The 16,825-nt window shown below is 43.9% G+C and overlaps 3 protein-coding genes across 4 annotated transcripts; 1 reads left to right on the top strand and 2 right to left on the bottom strand.

Annotated features, from left to right (window-relative positions):
- Positions 1-2,227: 2,227 nt before the first annotated feature.
- On the bottom strand, positions 2,228-7,117 carry LOC114447533 (calcitonin gene-related peptide type 1 receptor-like). Of its 2 annotated transcripts, none has more exons than XM_028423870.1 (13): positions 6,951-7,117; positions 6,159-6,253; positions 5,915-6,068; positions 5,711-5,818; positions 5,264-5,376; positions 5,088-5,182; positions 4,896-5,013; positions 4,658-4,811; positions 4,527-4,587; positions 4,384-4,450; positions 4,063-4,281; positions 3,947-3,988; positions 2,228-3,870 (listed from the first exon to the last, which is right to left on the bottom strand). In XM_028423870.1, exons 2-13 carry the CDS (start codon positions 6,225-6,227, stop codon positions 3,664-3,666), a joined length of 1,407 nt encoding a protein of 468 aa, XP_028279671.1. In that variant the 5' UTR covers positions 6,228-6,253; positions 6,951-7,117; the 3' UTR covers positions 2,228-3,663. The 2 variants fall into 2 exon arrangements, with proteins under 2 accessions (XP_028279671.1, XP_028279662.1); XM_028423861.1 differs by having other exon boundaries at positions 5,711-5,821.
- Positions 7,118-7,420: 303 nt separating this feature from the next.
- zswim2 (zinc finger, SWIM-type containing 2) lies at positions 7,421-9,639 on the top strand. Its single transcript, XM_028419438.1, has 9 exons — positions 7,421-7,504; positions 7,901-8,051; positions 8,145-8,221; positions 8,400-8,440; positions 8,575-8,782; positions 9,001-9,252; positions 9,335-9,419; positions 9,522-9,592; positions 9,627-9,639. Exons 2-9 carry the CDS (start codon positions 7,902-7,904, stop codon positions 9,637-9,639), a joined length of 897 nt encoding a protein of 298 aa, XP_028275239.1. The 5' UTR covers positions 7,421-7,504; position 7,901.
- A 1,472-nt stretch (positions 9,640-11,111) lies between these two features.
- On the bottom strand, positions 11,112-16,239 carry fam171b (family with sequence similarity 171 member B). The gene is made up of 8 exons (XM_028423849.1): positions 16,020-16,239; positions 15,324-15,557; positions 14,711-14,803; positions 14,477-14,638; positions 14,186-14,356; positions 13,996-14,112; positions 13,802-13,925; positions 11,112-13,729 (listed from the first exon to the last, which is right to left on the bottom strand). The coding sequence occupies exons 1-8, from the start codon at positions 16,234-16,236 to the stop codon at positions 12,433-12,435; spliced, it is 2,415 nt and encodes an 804-aa protein (XP_028279650.1). The 5' UTR covers positions 16,237-16,239; the 3' UTR covers positions 11,112-12,432.
- Between the last annotated feature and the right edge of the window lie 586 nt (positions 16,240-16,825).

Genomic DNA, 16,825 nt, shown 5'->3' on the forward strand with positions numbered 1-16,825 from the left:
TGGCTTCCTGCCGTCCCACCCAGGCCCGGGTCACATCCATACAGCTGGGCCACATTGCTCACCCCGAACTCCCTCCACACCCTCGAGCGCGGTCAAGAGCTGACTCCATTGTTCTCAAGAGTGAGACATTCCCGTGCGCAATCGGCCGCATCACGCTACAAACTAGATGTGTGTGTGTGGCCAAGAGAAAAGTCTGCATGGTTTTCTAATGAACTGGAATGACTGGAAGCTGTTATTGAATATTGTTTCAAGCTTGAGTCACTTTTCCCGGGAAACACAAAATGAAACTTAACTTAATTAATTCATGCATTCTTAAAATGCTAACCTCTATTGCTGGGGCTGCTGGGAAGCCGATGTGCATCTTGTGCATCAAAGGGTTTTTCCAAGGATGCTCTACAGCGCATGACAGATGGGAAATGGGGAGTTTCCATTCGTCTTCTCGTCCATCTAAATGACCTCCAAACTCAGAATGCCAAATGAGATATTTTAAAATTTTGTCTGTGATCGTACATGAATATGTATAAAGCTGGCAAGCTGTATGTCAGAGGTTTGTGTGTGAGTTACAGGAAGAGGCATGAAGTTGATTTGCATCAAGATTAATGATAAGGCTACACTTTAGTCTTTTAATATGCCAAAATATTTACCCAAAGTCTTCTCTTCAGTTGAAACTGAGACTAGATTACTACAACCACTATTAAGCTGTTGTCCTGTGAGCCGCCTATCATGTCTATGTTGACTCCCAGAAACTTGTTTTTGGATTCTGTTGTGGAGTTGGGTCTGCCAGACCTCTTCCTGTCAGTGTTTCTAAGTGCCTTTTGAAGGTGAAGGAAATTTTGACATCTGTAGAAATTGGTCGCACCAAGTTTGAAGCCTTGACCAGCCTGCATTAATGCAGAACAGCCTTATGTTGTCAGCACATGTTTGCTCCCTGAAAAAGGCCTTGAAAGTTCACCACTTCTGGACCATTTCAAACTATTCATTGGACGTGAACTGTTGAACTGTCAATAACAATCTAAAAAAATTGCGGTGTTCTTTGTAGGCTAATGACTAAGGACACATCTGTAGGCATCCTTCAAAAGATGCAGCCTTGAATTGACACACAGCTTATTAATTGTTACACACGTGGATTGACTCATTTTTGGAGCAAGTCTAACTGCTGAGGTGCATCATGGGAAATGTATGTTAGCCTTCCCTCCTATCTGGTGAAGCTACAGTAAGTGTGGCCCTGGCAGGCAGATTTATGACATTATTCTGCCACCTTGGCACCTCTAGTGTACATGTGTGCTTCTATTCAGTCATGTCCTGTGGAAATGTCCTTGACAAATTCGCAGAACTGCCACCCAGTTGCCCGCTGGAAAGCCAGTCTGAGCACAAAACATCGGCTAAACGCTTTAAGCATCAATGGAGGCATGCGGAAGTGGAGGCAGTAAACAAGTGTTAGTCATGAGGCCAAGGAAGTGTTTGCTACCAGGACGCAAGAGCTGACGGATCAAGAGTTCAATGGCAATGTATTCTTAGAAACAGGAAGCCTGCAATGTATCCACTGGTCTGATTTCCACCGAGGTAAACACAGGGAGGCGCAGCTTGTCGGATTGTGTTGTAATAAGTAAACAAAAACAGCTTGACTATAACATATATGCATGGCTAGTTGATCAGTTTTTATCTGTTTTAAAGAGCTCTAACGCAACCGGATGTCAGTTTAAATCATGATTCAAATAACATAGGAGGGGACGGTGTCACGGTGAGGATGCTCCAAGCACTGTCCAAAAACACAGGTCCTTAGTGGATTGAGATCATGGCTATGAAAGGCACACAAGTACATCGTAAATATCACAGCAAACACATGCTTTTCATCACTCGCTTTTACATAAACGCTTTTACAGCTTCTCAGAGCATGATGGATGAGCCACTGAAAGGATATATATATATAAATTTACTTTTCCTCTGGGACTTCTTAATTGTACCTGTTCACATATACGTACACTCTGGACAAGGAGCAGACAGTGACACGCCCTGCTTTGTCTGGAAACAATATTCATTTCAGTGGGAAACATTTTCTAAGGTCAGACGAGGAAATCCCACCCTTAATTAGATATGTGGGAAAGAGAATTTACAGATCTGTCTTTGTGGCGAATAGAGCGGAAGCAGTGAAACACAGGGAATGAAATGAATGCAGTGACACTTTGTACAGAGACATCTTGATTTTATTTACAGCATTATTACTTCACTATGAATAAGCACTGTTTGGATTTATTGAGGAAACTGAAAACACATGCCGTCTGTGTTAAAAAGTTAGAAAAACAATCACTTACTAGCTTCAAAGCAAATTTTGTTGCCGGATTTTAGCTCAGGCGGCTAAAATTTGACACACAGTCCACCTATAATAAGCCATATTTTCTGAAATGCCATAAAATGTGGTCAAATGCCACAAAAAGGGCAGTGGCAGTGAACCCTTGTTGTATACTGTAGTTATAAAATGTATCTTAGTCCATGCTGATTGCAACACAAAGGCTATATTGTTTATTAATGGGCTAGCTACTTTAGCCACCAGTTAGCTTAATGTTAGCTGGGGACACATTAATGCACAGATTAGTTGGTGGATTTTTTAACCTTGGACAGCTACCGAATTTCATGTATTAGTGCTAAGCTACGCTGGCTACGCTATAACTTGATCAACATTGTATCTGCCTTCTTATAAGTGTATTTTACAATATGCAGATACTTTATGTTGGTACTGATTGTGCTACCGTTGGTGATTTCTAACTTTGCAGTAAGCTAGTACAGGAATACTGGCCCATACTTCCTGTGTCTGAAGGCTGAAACCAGCAGCTCTTCACTCCCTGACAGGAAAGCTTTTAACTCTTTAAAGGATGTTAGCAATAACAGTGCCAGTGGTCATATTAACCAGTGTTGTTTTTTTAAAATTGTGGCATTCAATAGACACATTTTTTAAAAATTCATATAAAAATGTAATAATATAACATCATCACTTGTAATGATATTTTTCTAAAATGACGCTATTATCTAAATACAATGTGCAAATGAATAATATGTGCCATATTCATAATTCAAACTTATCTACAACACATTTTCATCTCACAATCATCTCTCCAGCATTCTGGAATAATCAGACACGAAGCAGAGTGAGCCTAACATTATTGTTTGTACATAAATAGAAAAAAACTCACATATAGGATAAAGGCTGCACACTCTTCATCCCATTCTGCATACCTTTCATTTAACAGTAGATAGAGTAGAAACGGCATTGTGGAAAACAAGCTGTGTTGTCGTTTGTGTGTGTGTATTTCTGGTACTGATAACCACTATGAATCGCATAAATTATGGCTTTAGAGTTGACATAAAAGGTTGCTGAAAGGTCTGGTTCCTTCTTTGCACTTTCGGGTTGCCACTCCAAACTGCTGTGGCTCTGACAGCATCCATTGATGATTGAATTTTCAGTAGCGATCCATCCTGGCTGACTCTTCAAGTTATATCCACACGATGCAAAAGGTATTCATTTCTTGACTGATCGAGGCAGCTGCCCCTTTACATAGTCTTTTGCAGTGTTCACTCCTCTTTTATTGACTCGTCGAAAAGTGAGATATGAAAAGAAATAAAAAATCTTCAGTTGCTTATCTTTAAGAAAACATCAGTCTCGATCCTTCACACGAAAGGGCTATCTGATCTGAATATATCTGAGTAGCTTTTGCCGTTTATGTGCTCGGTGTGGCTGTCAATGCTGTAGCAGCGGTGGACCTCGGTGAGTGAGGATGCCACGTAGGACGCAGAGCGGAAGAAGTCGGTGTTGGCGAACGTGCCCGCAAACTGCATCCGCTGGAGATTCCAGTGTCTCCTCAGGACGGTCTGAACCTGTGAAATAAGGGTAGTAGGGTGTATTGCTAATTCTAATCAAGGAATAATTTGCTCAATCAAACTCAAAACTCACCTCCCCGTTGAAGAAGCAGAATATTGTAGAAACCAGGAGACCCTGCGTTTAAAAAATAGCGTTTAAAATGCATCAGTGTTTGTAAATTCACTGTTTCAGCTCTCAGTTTTACCAACCTGGTAGTGCATGAGGATGTTCATGACGTACAGATAGATCTCAGAGACCCAGTGGTCATGCGGCTTATACGGGAGCAGCACAAACTGGATGCCGAGGAGAGGGATGAGGATGAGGGTGGCTCTAACCGCCCTCATGTAGAGGCTGGATTCAGCCTGGTGGGTCACTCGCAGCTTGGTGATAAGGACTCGAACGATGTTTAGCAGAAAGAAGAGGTTCACCTGGAGTCAAATGACATTTTGATTGGGAATGAATTGGGAGGTTTTCTTATTTGCAAGAAGCTTTTTTGCCATTTCTTCTCCAAGGTAGCAAACAATACTCACTACCAATGCAGCACAGATGGGGCCGTGGATAATGTACAGCAGGGAAGTGGCTGAGCTCACCCAGCATCTGTGAACACATCATAACATCATCATATTAAATATAACACATGATATGATCGGAGATGTGGATCAATAAGACTAACCTGTCATTGTAGTAGAAGTGACGTGCTATAGAGTGAATGATCGCCGGCACAAGTGGAAAACCTGTAACACCAAATTCATTAATACACAGAAAGCGTGCATGCTGATGTATTTACATGCCTTCTTTACTGACCCCAGCCTAGCAGGTAGTACCACATTAGATGCTGTTTCTCTGCAAACACTGCCACTACGATCAGCGTGTGCAGGTAAATGCCCTCACACAGCATCCAGAAGTAGTTACAGCTCAACAGATACAGATAGATGAATGCCAGCAGCTTACAGCTTTCCTGAAAGAAAAAAAAAGACGCCATGAAGTTTGTCGAGCTGAGCTAAAGCACGTATCCTTATGTCCGATAAGTTAAATCACTCACAGAAGAGTTATTTTCTTGTTTCTTTACCGTCATCAGCCAGACAACAGTGATGACCGAGTTCAGCACAAAGGAGAGGAAGAGGTTCTTGTGCAGCGTTATCCTCTGGCAGCTCAGACTCCTAATACAACACCAGAGATTTAACATTAATTATGATCACTTCAGAAAATGCAAGGAAATTTGTGCCAGGCTTACTTAAAATGGAAAAATATCCCTAGTGATATAATCAGCGACACAAGCGACAGTCCGTGACCAATCATAACCAAGTAGAAGTGAGTCATTGCCGCCTCCTGCAAAACACAATGAACACAACTTTACATCAATCGTTGCTACACTCTTATTATTTTATTATTAGCTTCCTTCCTTCTTACCGTCTTGTGGTGTGTCACGTTGGCTTTGCAGTTTGTGAAGTTGGTCCAAGTCCTGTTACTTTCAGGGTGGCGTCCCCACTCACCCGTCTCCGTGCAGACTTTGGACGCCATCGCTGTTAAGGTGTTGAAATGATAACGTAAAACACGCTGTTTGTCTTTTTAAAGACAACTATTAGCCTAGCATCCATTAACCTGGAAACAGCTAGCCTAGCTCTTCTAAAAGCAATACTCATAAACATACTGTCTGATGACCTATCCATAGCTTGCAGCAGGCTCTATTTATAGCGATGCTAACAAGTTTCACCTAGCTTCAAATGTAGTCAATTTTTGTACCTCCTAAATATTTAACCCCACAGATGTATTGTGCGTACAAGTCTTTTTGTGCTCCTAATATGAGGATTTATAATCTTAGTGAGGATTGTTGCATAATATCTCAGATAAATTCACCATAAGGGTCAAAGTCATCGTAGTAGTCTGGACAGCTCTGCTCTATTAGGCCAACTTCAGCTTCATCCCAGCACAGCCAGCCGTCCCATATTGTGTTGCACACTGGACCTGCTGGCAAATAAGAACCAAAAAAAAATGTTGCAGACTTTAAATCAGTTTTTTATTTTGTTGTTGTTGTTGTTGTTGTTGTTGCTGCCTCCTCACCGTTCGATTTCACTTTGCGGTGTGATTCTTTTAAGATCTTCTGGAAACATTTGAACTGGGCTACGGCAATCCGGTTTGGTACCGAGTGATGTTCACTAGGGTAATTCAGATGCTCCTTGTAATTGTCTTCAGGGGTCGCCGACACCAGCAGCAGCTGAGTGTGCACACAGATGAGACAAGATAAATATGGTCACAGAACTTTTTCTACTCATTATGATGGTATTATGCTGTGTTGTTGAGTTACCTTGTTGATGGAGCAGAGGACCAGAAGAAACACGATGCGGTTCAGATCCATCTGAGCTCTGGTCTTCATGAAATATATCCACCTTTTATCAGATTCTATGCAGGAAAACATGACAGAGGCTAATGGATTTTTATACCCTGTTAAAAGGTATTAAAACAGGTAAAAACTTCGCCACCTTCACAAATAGTTTCCCCCCCATGAGCCCAATATTATTTTAAAAAATGTCTTCCTGAGCTGCAGCAGCTGATGTGCTGATCTGATGTGTTGACAGACATTCACACCCGTAAGATCACACTTTTAGATTAAACTCTCTGTTTTATTTAGTCACTAAGCTAGCTTTCTGTTTACTTTTTTAAAAAGCTGACAGGATGTAACCCACTTCATGCTTTTTAATTTTGATCATGTAAATGATTATTTTTTTAATATGTATGTTTGGCCTTTCACCTCCTGTGTTCCCCACAGCTTCCTTCCTGCATGCTTATTATGCTTGTTGAGCAAGTTAAGCCAAAAGACAAGTAATAAAAATATTTGGAGAGTTGTGTCTTTTGATCCTGTTCCATGTGGCGTTCATGTTAATTTTAAGATCCCTGTATACATGATCATACACGCTCAGAACAAATACCTTCATCATCCTAAACCTAAACATGACAAAAATTCAGAAAATAGGTGTTTTTGGATGGATATCATTTCAAACACATGAAATATATGTTCCTCATTGCCTAGTGCAGCTACTGCCTTTAGTGTGTCACATAGGGATATACGCATTTTAGTACTTTATGTGTTGTTGCTTACCTTTGCATGAGTAGAGGAAAAAAAATAAAAATTGTAATTCTTTGAGTTCTCCTTTTCGGGAAAAAAAAGAAAACAATCAAGTCCTGTTTTTCCTTGTTTTCTCCACTTCTTTAGTGTGTATGTGTGTGTGTTTCGCTACCGGAGACAGAGGCGACACTGAGCTGAGCTGTGCTGATAAAAACTAACTGGGGGCTAGAGATGACATCACACGGTGTGGAGAAACATCCCTCAGAGAGAGAAGCCATGTCCATTAGAAAGCATGTTCATAATTCATAAATGTAACTATTGTTTGTGCTTTTAGTGTGAATAAATAATATAAATAAATACAAACGTCTGTGTATTTACTCATGTTATGAGTAGTTCTGCAAATGTGCACAATCATTTTCTAATCAGGAAAAATCAATTTTCTTATTCTTGCGCCACTGCGCCCTCTGCAGGCCAAAGCCACTCTTGCAGCTGTCACTGCGTTGCCAGGGCTACGGCGTTGTACAAACTTTGGGGTTTTGACAAAGAAGACGTGCCTTTCTATGCGTGTAGACCCGAGACCTGAGCAGGTTAGTGTATTACACGAAAAGGTGTTATGCTTCGTCCACCTTTTAATTTATTTAGTCAGTTAAAAGTTCATTTCCCAAATGGACATTAATGCGAACCGGAAGAGTTTAACATTGCTGATGTTGCTAATAAAGGATGCAGACCCTAAATTGGGACACAGCTGACTAGCTAGCAACGGGACAATTATGGCACAGTGAGAAAAAACAAGTTAATACACAGACGTGTTTTGAGCTACTTCCACACTAATGTTCTCTGTTTATGTTGTCATATAAGTCTATAATTGGACTAGCTAGTAGCTAGCTGCTGCTCTTAGCATTGAATGTTTGAGCCAATGTTGTGCTTTTATTACCATCATAATACAGCAGATTGTTGACAAACGCCTGTTCCATGCATTGAAGAATGTTCAGGAAAACCTCCTGGAGGAACTCAGCTAGTGATGCAGTGAGTCTCCATCAGGACCAGGCCCTCAGCACGACCATGTTCCTCCTGAAGTCATATGGCCCGACGAGGTTTCTGCTCCGAGAGGAGGGAGAGGATGCAAACTTCAAGGTGAGTTATTCTAGGGGGGGGATGCTGTGTGTTGCTAAACTCCAACTGATCCTCACCCTTATTCTAACTCGTCTGCTCATTTTGGTGTCGAAGGTGTCCTTGGGTGACCTGCATACCTGTACCTGCCCTGTTTTTATAAAGGAGCAAGAGCCATGCAAGCACATCAGCTGGTATTCATAACACACATGAGTAAAAGCAGGAAGTTTGAGTTTAATATTTGTAACATGTAGTTTATTCATTTTAGAGCCATGTCTGTGATTTAATACATATTACTGGATTTAATCAAGGCTTATTTTGTGTTAACATTTTTAATTCAAACACGGCTACCTGTAATCTTTATTGCTACAGGCTGTTGCTGCGGAAATTCAGACTACCCAGAGAACATGAATGTAAGTTGTCTTTCATAAATTTCTTGCAGCCATTCTCTGATTGTGATGTCGCATATTTAAAAGTACAAGTATGGTTGCATATGGCCTGTAAGTCCTTTGAAATTTGTCAGCTGTTTGATACACACCTGCCACAGATTCATTTCAGCTCGGACTTGTGGACAGACAAATCTTGGAGGTGCTCCAAGGTGAGAATAAGCCTGCTCCTGCCTCTGTAACCCTGAGCCAACTAGTGGTGGACCAGCAGCCTGGGGAAGTCCATCGGAAAGCCATCCAAAACCAGGATGTGTGTCCAATCTGTCTGGAGGAGCTGCTGGAGAAAAAACTGCCAGTGTCCTACTGCAGGTGTGTTGGTGAATGTGGTCACTCTTGGGTCATTGTTCCACTGTGTTCTAGTCAACTTTGCTTGCACTGCTGACCGGAAAATGACCCCATGCTAAACTGTTAGTCCCCCTTGTACACATCCAGCTGTTGAGGAAGCTTTGGGCGTAATAAAATTAGATTAGATCTCCATAGAAGAGGAAATGTCATTCAGTACAAATGTACAATTATTGTTCTCTCAGGTTTGGCTGTGGCAACAACGTCCACATCTCTTGCATGATGGTGTGGGCAGACCTCCAAGAGCTCTCAGACAATGAAGAGATAGTTAAGTGCCCTCTGTGCAGGGAGGACTTCTGCTCTCGCAGGCTGCTGGTGGAGGAGGTGAGGAATGTGGCAAAGCTCTTCACAAGAGCTGAAAGAGAGAAGCCAGACAAACACCTGGGAGTTTGCTGTTGGAGCTGTCATGTCTGCCCCGTCACTGGGATGTGTTATAAGTAAGAGTATTGCTGTTTCAAATTGTGGGACAAAATTGCTATTTTATTTTTTTAAACACACACACACACTTTTATTTTTCAGATGCACAGTGTGCACTCATTTCTACCTGTGTAAGGACTGTGCAGAGAAGGGCTGCCACTCTGAGCATTTGTTGGCCTCACGAACAGTTAGTTCATTTATTTGATTCATCTGCTACATTGTCATAATTAGAGAGCCCTTCAGATTCTGTTGTTAAATGTACACATTAACATACCTCAACTCCAAACAGAAAAGGATGGATAAGTGGCGCCTTGACAGCGATGACCTGATAGGAGCAACCTCTCAGCCGGGAAATAACAGGCAAGTTATCAGAACATCCATTTTATCGGCAAAGCAAAGACACATAGAGGTTAATGTGAATGTTAAGTCCCTCCTGCCCCCCTCAGTGTTGGTCCAGTGGCTGCAGACTCCATACCAGACAGGGAGTTGATGAGTCTTCCCACACAAATACTGAGACCAGGGGCATGGCTTTTGTGCAAAGGACAACAGTGTCGTATCTGTTTGCAGAGTTTTACTCTTAACCAGCATGTCCGGACTCTGCCCTGTATGCACAAGGTAAAACTTGATTATTATTATTTTTAGTTAATAATTATTCTAGTTATGATCAACATAACAAAACTAGATAGATGGTCTTTCTAAGACCAGCAGCTGCAGGCCTACCTTTCAGTTTTAACACCTACTACTGCTATTTTTATTCTATATTGCAATGTACACTGTAAAATGAGTCCTCATGTCTGACCCCTTTCCACTTAAATACACTTCATTCAGTTCCACATGGACTGTGTGGACCCGATCCTGCAGAACTCAAACGCCTGCCCTTTGGATGGGTACCTCATTTATAACCATTCGGATCGGAGACTTAGGAACACGAAGCCCCCTCCGAAGTCACTCTCCCACCTTTCCAGTGTCAAGAAAAACCTAAATGATCTGTTTGTCCCGGGGGTGGCTCTATTGGACAGGAGTAGCCATCCACAAGAACAACCCGCTGACAAATTCCAAGGCCTGTGCATTAAAGCAGCAAACAGCTCTGCTACAGCAGTCACAGAGCAGCCACAGGGCGCAAACAGACAGAAAGCGGACTCCACTGCCTCTGTGAACGCTCATGCCAGGTGGACAAGACAGCAGCCACAGAGGAGAAACCTTAATGATGCAAACACTTCAGAGCTAATAATGACCGGAGTCCTGATAAATGCACAACAGAGAGGGTCAGAATCTTAGGCTTCAATAAAATGCATCATTTTGTGCTCAAATCTGTGTCAAGTTCACTTCATGAATAAAACAATTAAACAATAACTGGTTTCAAGTAAGTTTATTAATTTAGTGCACAAAAAGGCAGGACTAATAACACTATCATTATTACAGAGGGTAACACAAGAGGTGGAAGAAATGAAATCCAATGATGGCGACACACTATAGAATACATTAAAGTCAGTACAAATACATTCAGCAGGATCACTTGAAAACAGGAGTGGCAGTAGTAGTTCACAGCCTTGCTGCTGACGCCGAGGTGTACCAAATTTGAAGCAGACGACATATTTTCATTAATAAGTGCTCAGTTTGTTGCTACATTTAAAATGAGCTCCATGAACAGACACTCACACATGAATTAAATCACATTAAGTCACAATATACAGAAAGTGTTGCTTTACTATATACATACAAAAGAGCAATGTACAGAATGAAGCCTCATACATACAAAGTTTTAACATGACGGAAGACTAAATATGGCAAAATCATTGCTTGTTTTAAAATGTAACTTTAGTGGAAATATTGCTAGTTTAACCACTTTTCTTGCGACTCAATCATGGTTGCCATTTTTTTAAGGAATTGAAAAGTTGGACATGTAACTTAAAAGCTCCATAACATCAAACCGCTGTTTGTTTGACATCAATCAATTAATTAATTGCACTTCCTGTAACTGTCACATGGTGTCAAAGGGACAGAGTCTACTAAATATTCTGACACTAAAATTCATTTTTAAGACAAACAAATAAGCAGAAAACTATCGTAGTCCACCTACGGAACAGGAAGCGCTCTCTTTTAGCAGTCATCATGCCTAATGTGCAGACAATTAGCTGTCTGATAACATGTTTCATGGGAAAGTGAGTTACAATGCAAAAGTGGGGAACATAAATATGTGTGAAATTCATCATGAAAAAATTTACTCACTACCATAAAATCATTTGGATGCATCGCTGTCAACCATCAATACTTGTTACGCTAGCAAAGCAGCCAATGACTGAGCTATTGCTGTAGATAAACAATATGATCAGACTCTTATTTTGAAAAATTGTCGTACTACAAAACAGTAATTCCATAAATACTGTATTTGTATTAAGAGGTTTGGGCATACAAATACAGCTAAAGCAGGTCTCCAAGGCACCAATCATATATTATGTAATAATAGTAATATGTTTTAGATCCAAATCTGAGGGGTTAAACTAATTCCTACACTGTGATCACCATATTTGGATAATTGTAATTAGCAAAACATCTCAAGACTAGACAGTAAAATTAACATTTCAGCAATCTAACAGCTATGAGGATGTAGATCTACAGTAAAATATCTTCATACACACGAGAAAACATTCATTTTCATGCAATCGGAAACAAATGTAACCTTGAATATCAGGCGTGAACTTCAAAATGGCAGCTTAGCTTTTACAATGTACATCAGATCCCAGAGTCTCTTCTCAGGCAGTTTGAGCAACCAAGCTGTGAGCGCTGCAAACAGGGAGAGCAGGCATTCATGGTGAGGATAAGTGCACTACACATAGACCTGTACCTGTGTCCATCACCAGATTTCTACTTAACAAACACTGTGCCTTAATGTAACCGCGTTTTACGTGATTACAGGCAGTAAGAAGGCACCCTCTATAATGCCAGAGCCGAGGATTGTGGGATATCGTGTTCACACGGACGTTTGCTGTGAAGGGTCTCGCTGGTGATGTTCAGATTCAGAGAACGTGGTGCACAGACTTGTCTAACAGCAGCTACATGACTTTATTTTTTGAGCTAGCTTATGCATTCTTTGGCAAAGTTGTACAATCGCACAGCAACAACGATGCCTGTGTGAACACAAGTGGTGCAAACGAATTGGGATCGGGTTAATGAGACATTTAACTGATGACGCTGATGATCTAGCTTCTCTTTGTCAGAGGTCTGCCCTCCCTCACATGCTTTGCGCTCCTCTTTTCTGTCTTCACCTTCTCCCTCACTTTCCTCAGGCGCCGTGGAGGCGGCGTGCCTCTCGACTCACTGTCCTCCTGAGCGCTGGACGTGTCCATCCCATCCCGCTCTTCAGGAATATTTGGAATAGCCCCGCTGCTCCCGTCTAAAATGTTCCTTAGGGAAGGGTCCTCTGGTGTACAGGTAGCAGTGGTGCCACTCTCACTGCTGCTCAGGTCCTGCTCCTCACCATACCGCCCCCCTCGGCCGTGGTGCGGAAGCGAAGAGGCCCTGATCGATGGCCTGTCACGATCTGTCTCACGTATGTTCTGCTGGGGCTCATTCATGTCCACCCCTGAATCCAGGCTGGTGTCGTTGCTGCTTGGAGGGCGGTGGCGGCTGTGCAGCTCGATGATGGAGTGGCGGACCTGAGCGGCTGGTTTCCCGTCTAAGGAGACAAACCAGGCCCTGGGGTGCGTCTTGCCACGGGTAAGCTCCAACAAGGTGCGCTCTGAAATCCCCTGCAGCTCGCTGGGGACGCCGTGCACACTACTGAAGCCCTCCATACCGGCTGCTTCATTCAGAGTCCCAGGCACAGAGACAGAGGATTCAAGGAGGTTACTGTAGCGCCCCCACACACCAGCACTGGGGCCCTGTCCTTGCGGAGGAGTCTCCAGAGGCTGGGGATCATCCTGGCTGCTCTGCTGTTGACTGCTCCCACCTTGGGAGTGGTGGTGTGGGACTTTGGGGAGTGTCTGGGTGTAGCTGTCTTTACTTGCAGGCTCTGAGTGAGCATCATACTCAACTCCATTGCGGGGGAAAGTGGCTGACTTCTCCTGAGCACCGAACAGCTCTGGAGCCTGAATAATAGCCACAGGCTGGTTGTAGATATGAACCAGCTTGTCTGGGTAAAAATGGTCAGAATTGATGTTGGCCCGGTTTGCATCTGTCTTCTCCCTCATCCGGGCCACCTCTTCATTATTGATATAGTGAAGCGACTGGGGACCCTTTAACCGATCCGAGGCAAGGTTCTCATAGACAGGAGCTGCAGGGCGACTGCCTGGATCCTCCACGTAGATGTTGTAATTGGCTTTGTGCCTCGGGGTGGATGACGGCTCACACTGGGCGCTGCAGGAGGCGAGGCTGTTGTCACCCGACCGGAACAACAAGCCTTCCTCCATGTGGGTGGAGGTGGTTTGGTCCTTCTTCACCACCGTGAGTTTGGAGAAGCGAGCCCTCCTCCTTCTCCTGGGCTCTTGATATGAACCACTGCACGCAGAAGAAACACAATATGACTTTGCAAAGACTAAATTCTCATTATAAAATTTTAAGATTTCTTACCCGCAGTGACAGAGCAGCAAGGAGAGAAATCCGATCACGACAGCCAGAGTTCCTCCCAGTATCCCCACCAGCAGGTAGGTGTGGTAAGCTATGAACTCCAAAGAGCTGGCATGTCCCAGATAATCTAAAAGATCATATGGCAGTTGTGAAATCAGTGGCACACAAACAGCATTCACATGTAGAACTGAATGTACCTTTAGATGATGGCAGTGGGGCGGCGATCCAGTATCCCAGATGTGAAGCAGTGTAAGTCCAAACCAGCTCATCACCGAGTGCTTTGACTATCCCCAGACCCTGATTCTCCCAGGCACCTTCACGCAGCAGTAAACACTTTCAGCATGTATGTGTCAGTTTGTGATGTGGGTCTGTAGTTTTAATAGCTACCTGTTTTCAGGTTGAAGGCCCAGGCCGGGACAGTGTCAGAGGCTCTCAGGTGCGTGTTGTGGCCCAGGGGCAAGCTGATCTGAATGGGACCTCGGACCTGGAGTTCCTCACCAGCAGAGTACAGCAGGACGCTGACAGCAGCCACCGCCTTCAGCTCAATGCTTCTGAACACTGAAATGGTAAAGTACATTTTAAAACAGCACATTCCAGCTGTACAAACGATGCATTCAAGGACCAAGTGGAATGGTGTAATTTTCCACTTTTCAATAAAAAAACATCTCAACACCCCACCTGATTTGTTACTGACAATGATGCCTGGAGTGCAGTTGGCACAGTCCTTCTCTAGGTGGCGCTGTGGCACTGTCAGGAGCGCTGTCACCTGGGAGATGTTGCTTTTATCGGAGATGGTGAGGAGGTTCTTAGGGAACTTGACCTTAGGTTGAGATGAGCTGTCTGTGGAGACATTTTTCTATTATTTTATAATTGCACTTGGGTTTCAAAAGTCTAAAAAGTGTGTGAACTTACCAGGTAATTTCCCGGTGATGAGGACCGAGTCTTCAAATAGCCAGATGTTGCCCTGACTGTGAGGGAGCAGCAGCAGCGTCACGGCAGAGAAAACTGCAGAAAAAAAAGAACAGGTATGACAACATCTCCGTGGATGGTTCGCTTGTTGAGCTGCAAAGCCGCCAGCAGATGGCAGCACCATCTCCTCCACCCTCCTGTGTGGGTTCAGCTGTCTGGCTCAGCTGCACAAAAGGGAGGCGCCTCTGATAAGCAAAAAGCAGGTCTGCTGTTGTTTGAGGCACCACCACCTCCTCCCTGTCACAGTCAGAGCAGCAGGAGGATGTGGCACAATAGGCCCAGCATGAGTGGTGTGACTAAAGAGCCTCCACCCCCCCCCCCTCCCCCTGCCTTTTTGAATCGTCCGGTTCAGTGCAGGACAAAGACAGTTGGCTGAGGCAGGGGTATGTCTCGCCACGACAGTCAATAAAACGACTACAGTTACTGTACACTGCAGCCATAAATTGCTTCATCATAAACAAACCTCGGGTTGTATGTTGTTGCAGACACATTAATCCATAATGGCCATGAATAATGTAGTGTGTGTATGTGTGTGTGTGTTCTTCCATCCACTCACGTGGTTTCTTGGGGGTGCTCCAGGGCAGAGGGCTCGGAACGAAGCCCACCTTGCTGCCCAGCAAAGTCAGACTGAGGCCCGGGCTGTACGGCACCCAGAGCAGAGCCTCCCCTCTCTCCCCCGTCTGGACAGAGCTCCCTAAGGTGTGATTGGCGAAGACATCCACCGTGGCCCCTGGCAGCGGCTGACGGGTCACCAGATCTCTCACCATCACTTTTAGGGCGAACTGCGGCCCTGTAAGAAAGAATAAGAGGCGCACGTGTCTCTGCATGTGTTCTCCATACCATGAAAAAGTGATGAGGCAAGCACAACAGAGGTGCATCAAGAGTAGAGATTGGAGCCAGCATACCTGTGTTTGTCTTTAGAATATGAGGTCAGAGGTGATGTTTTGGACTCACATGCAAGTGTTCAGTATGTAAACACGGCCCATTGGTGGCCACAGGATTAGCAGGGCAGCAGGATTATTCCACTAATACACCTGCTCAGCCAGATAAAAACCATAATTCCTCACACCTCCACTTATACTCTTAATTCTATTATAGCTGCTTGGATGGAGGCATATTCAGTATTTATAGGAATCATGCTCCTGATTATTGTCTTCACCTTAACGGATTGGGTTATGTCACTCTCTGCAGCTCATTTCCATTTTCCCCAAACAATGACGGCCCCAGCCGAGCCCCATTTCTGTTTGTTTACCTGCCACCAGAGCGGACGGGCCGGTGGTGTCTGCGGTACCGTACGGCTCTCCGACCGCATCTGCGACTCTATTGTCCCCTGGCGGGGAGGAGGGCAGGCCGCCGCCCTCCTCCTCCGCTGCTCCCATCGCACCATCCAGGCAGGCAATCAAAAGCAACGACGGCAGAAAGAAGAGGAGCACCAGCGGCGGCAGATAGCGTTCATCGTCAGCGGGCATGGCGAGAGGGGGAGCAGGCTCACAGACATAACGAACCGCGAGGAATGAGCTCCGGGGGGGAAGAAGAAGCAGGTCCGGCGGCGTTTGTCCTCATCACCGAGGCCTCATGCCTCTCACGTTTTCATGTAATCTTGATGCGGACGGAAGGGGGAAAACCCTGTGAAGAGAGGATGCGCTGGTGCTGAGGCTGGGCGTGTGTGGCCAAAGATCGTTTGTGACGCAGGAGGTATCACTGTGCGGGGAAAAAAAGTTCAATACAGGCCCTCTGAATGCAAATATGTAAACAAACATTTTTATTGCAAATATCATAAAAATTTAGTTTTTTGTCTGGAAGCTGTGTAACTGACGGAATATATGAAAAATATATCAAATATTCGTCGTCAGAGATAATGATCACAGAGTCGGAGTGAGACGTCTTCTCTGCCTATCTTTGGTTAAGACTGGCGATGCTGTTACATCATTGGGGAGTGCATGGCCCTCTGTCGGCAAACTATAAATGAGTAGCCTACATTATAATACTTTATAAAACTTTTATCTGTGAAAAAAATAATAAAAAAATAAAATAAAAAAATAAATAAAAATCAATATT

The sequence above is a fragment of the Parambassis ranga genome, chromosome 2, assembly GCF_900634625.1.
Source record: "Parambassis ranga chromosome 2, fParRan2.1, whole genome shotgun sequence".
Lineage (NCBI taxonomy): Eukaryota > Metazoa > Chordata > Actinopteri > Ambassidae > Parambassis > Parambassis ranga.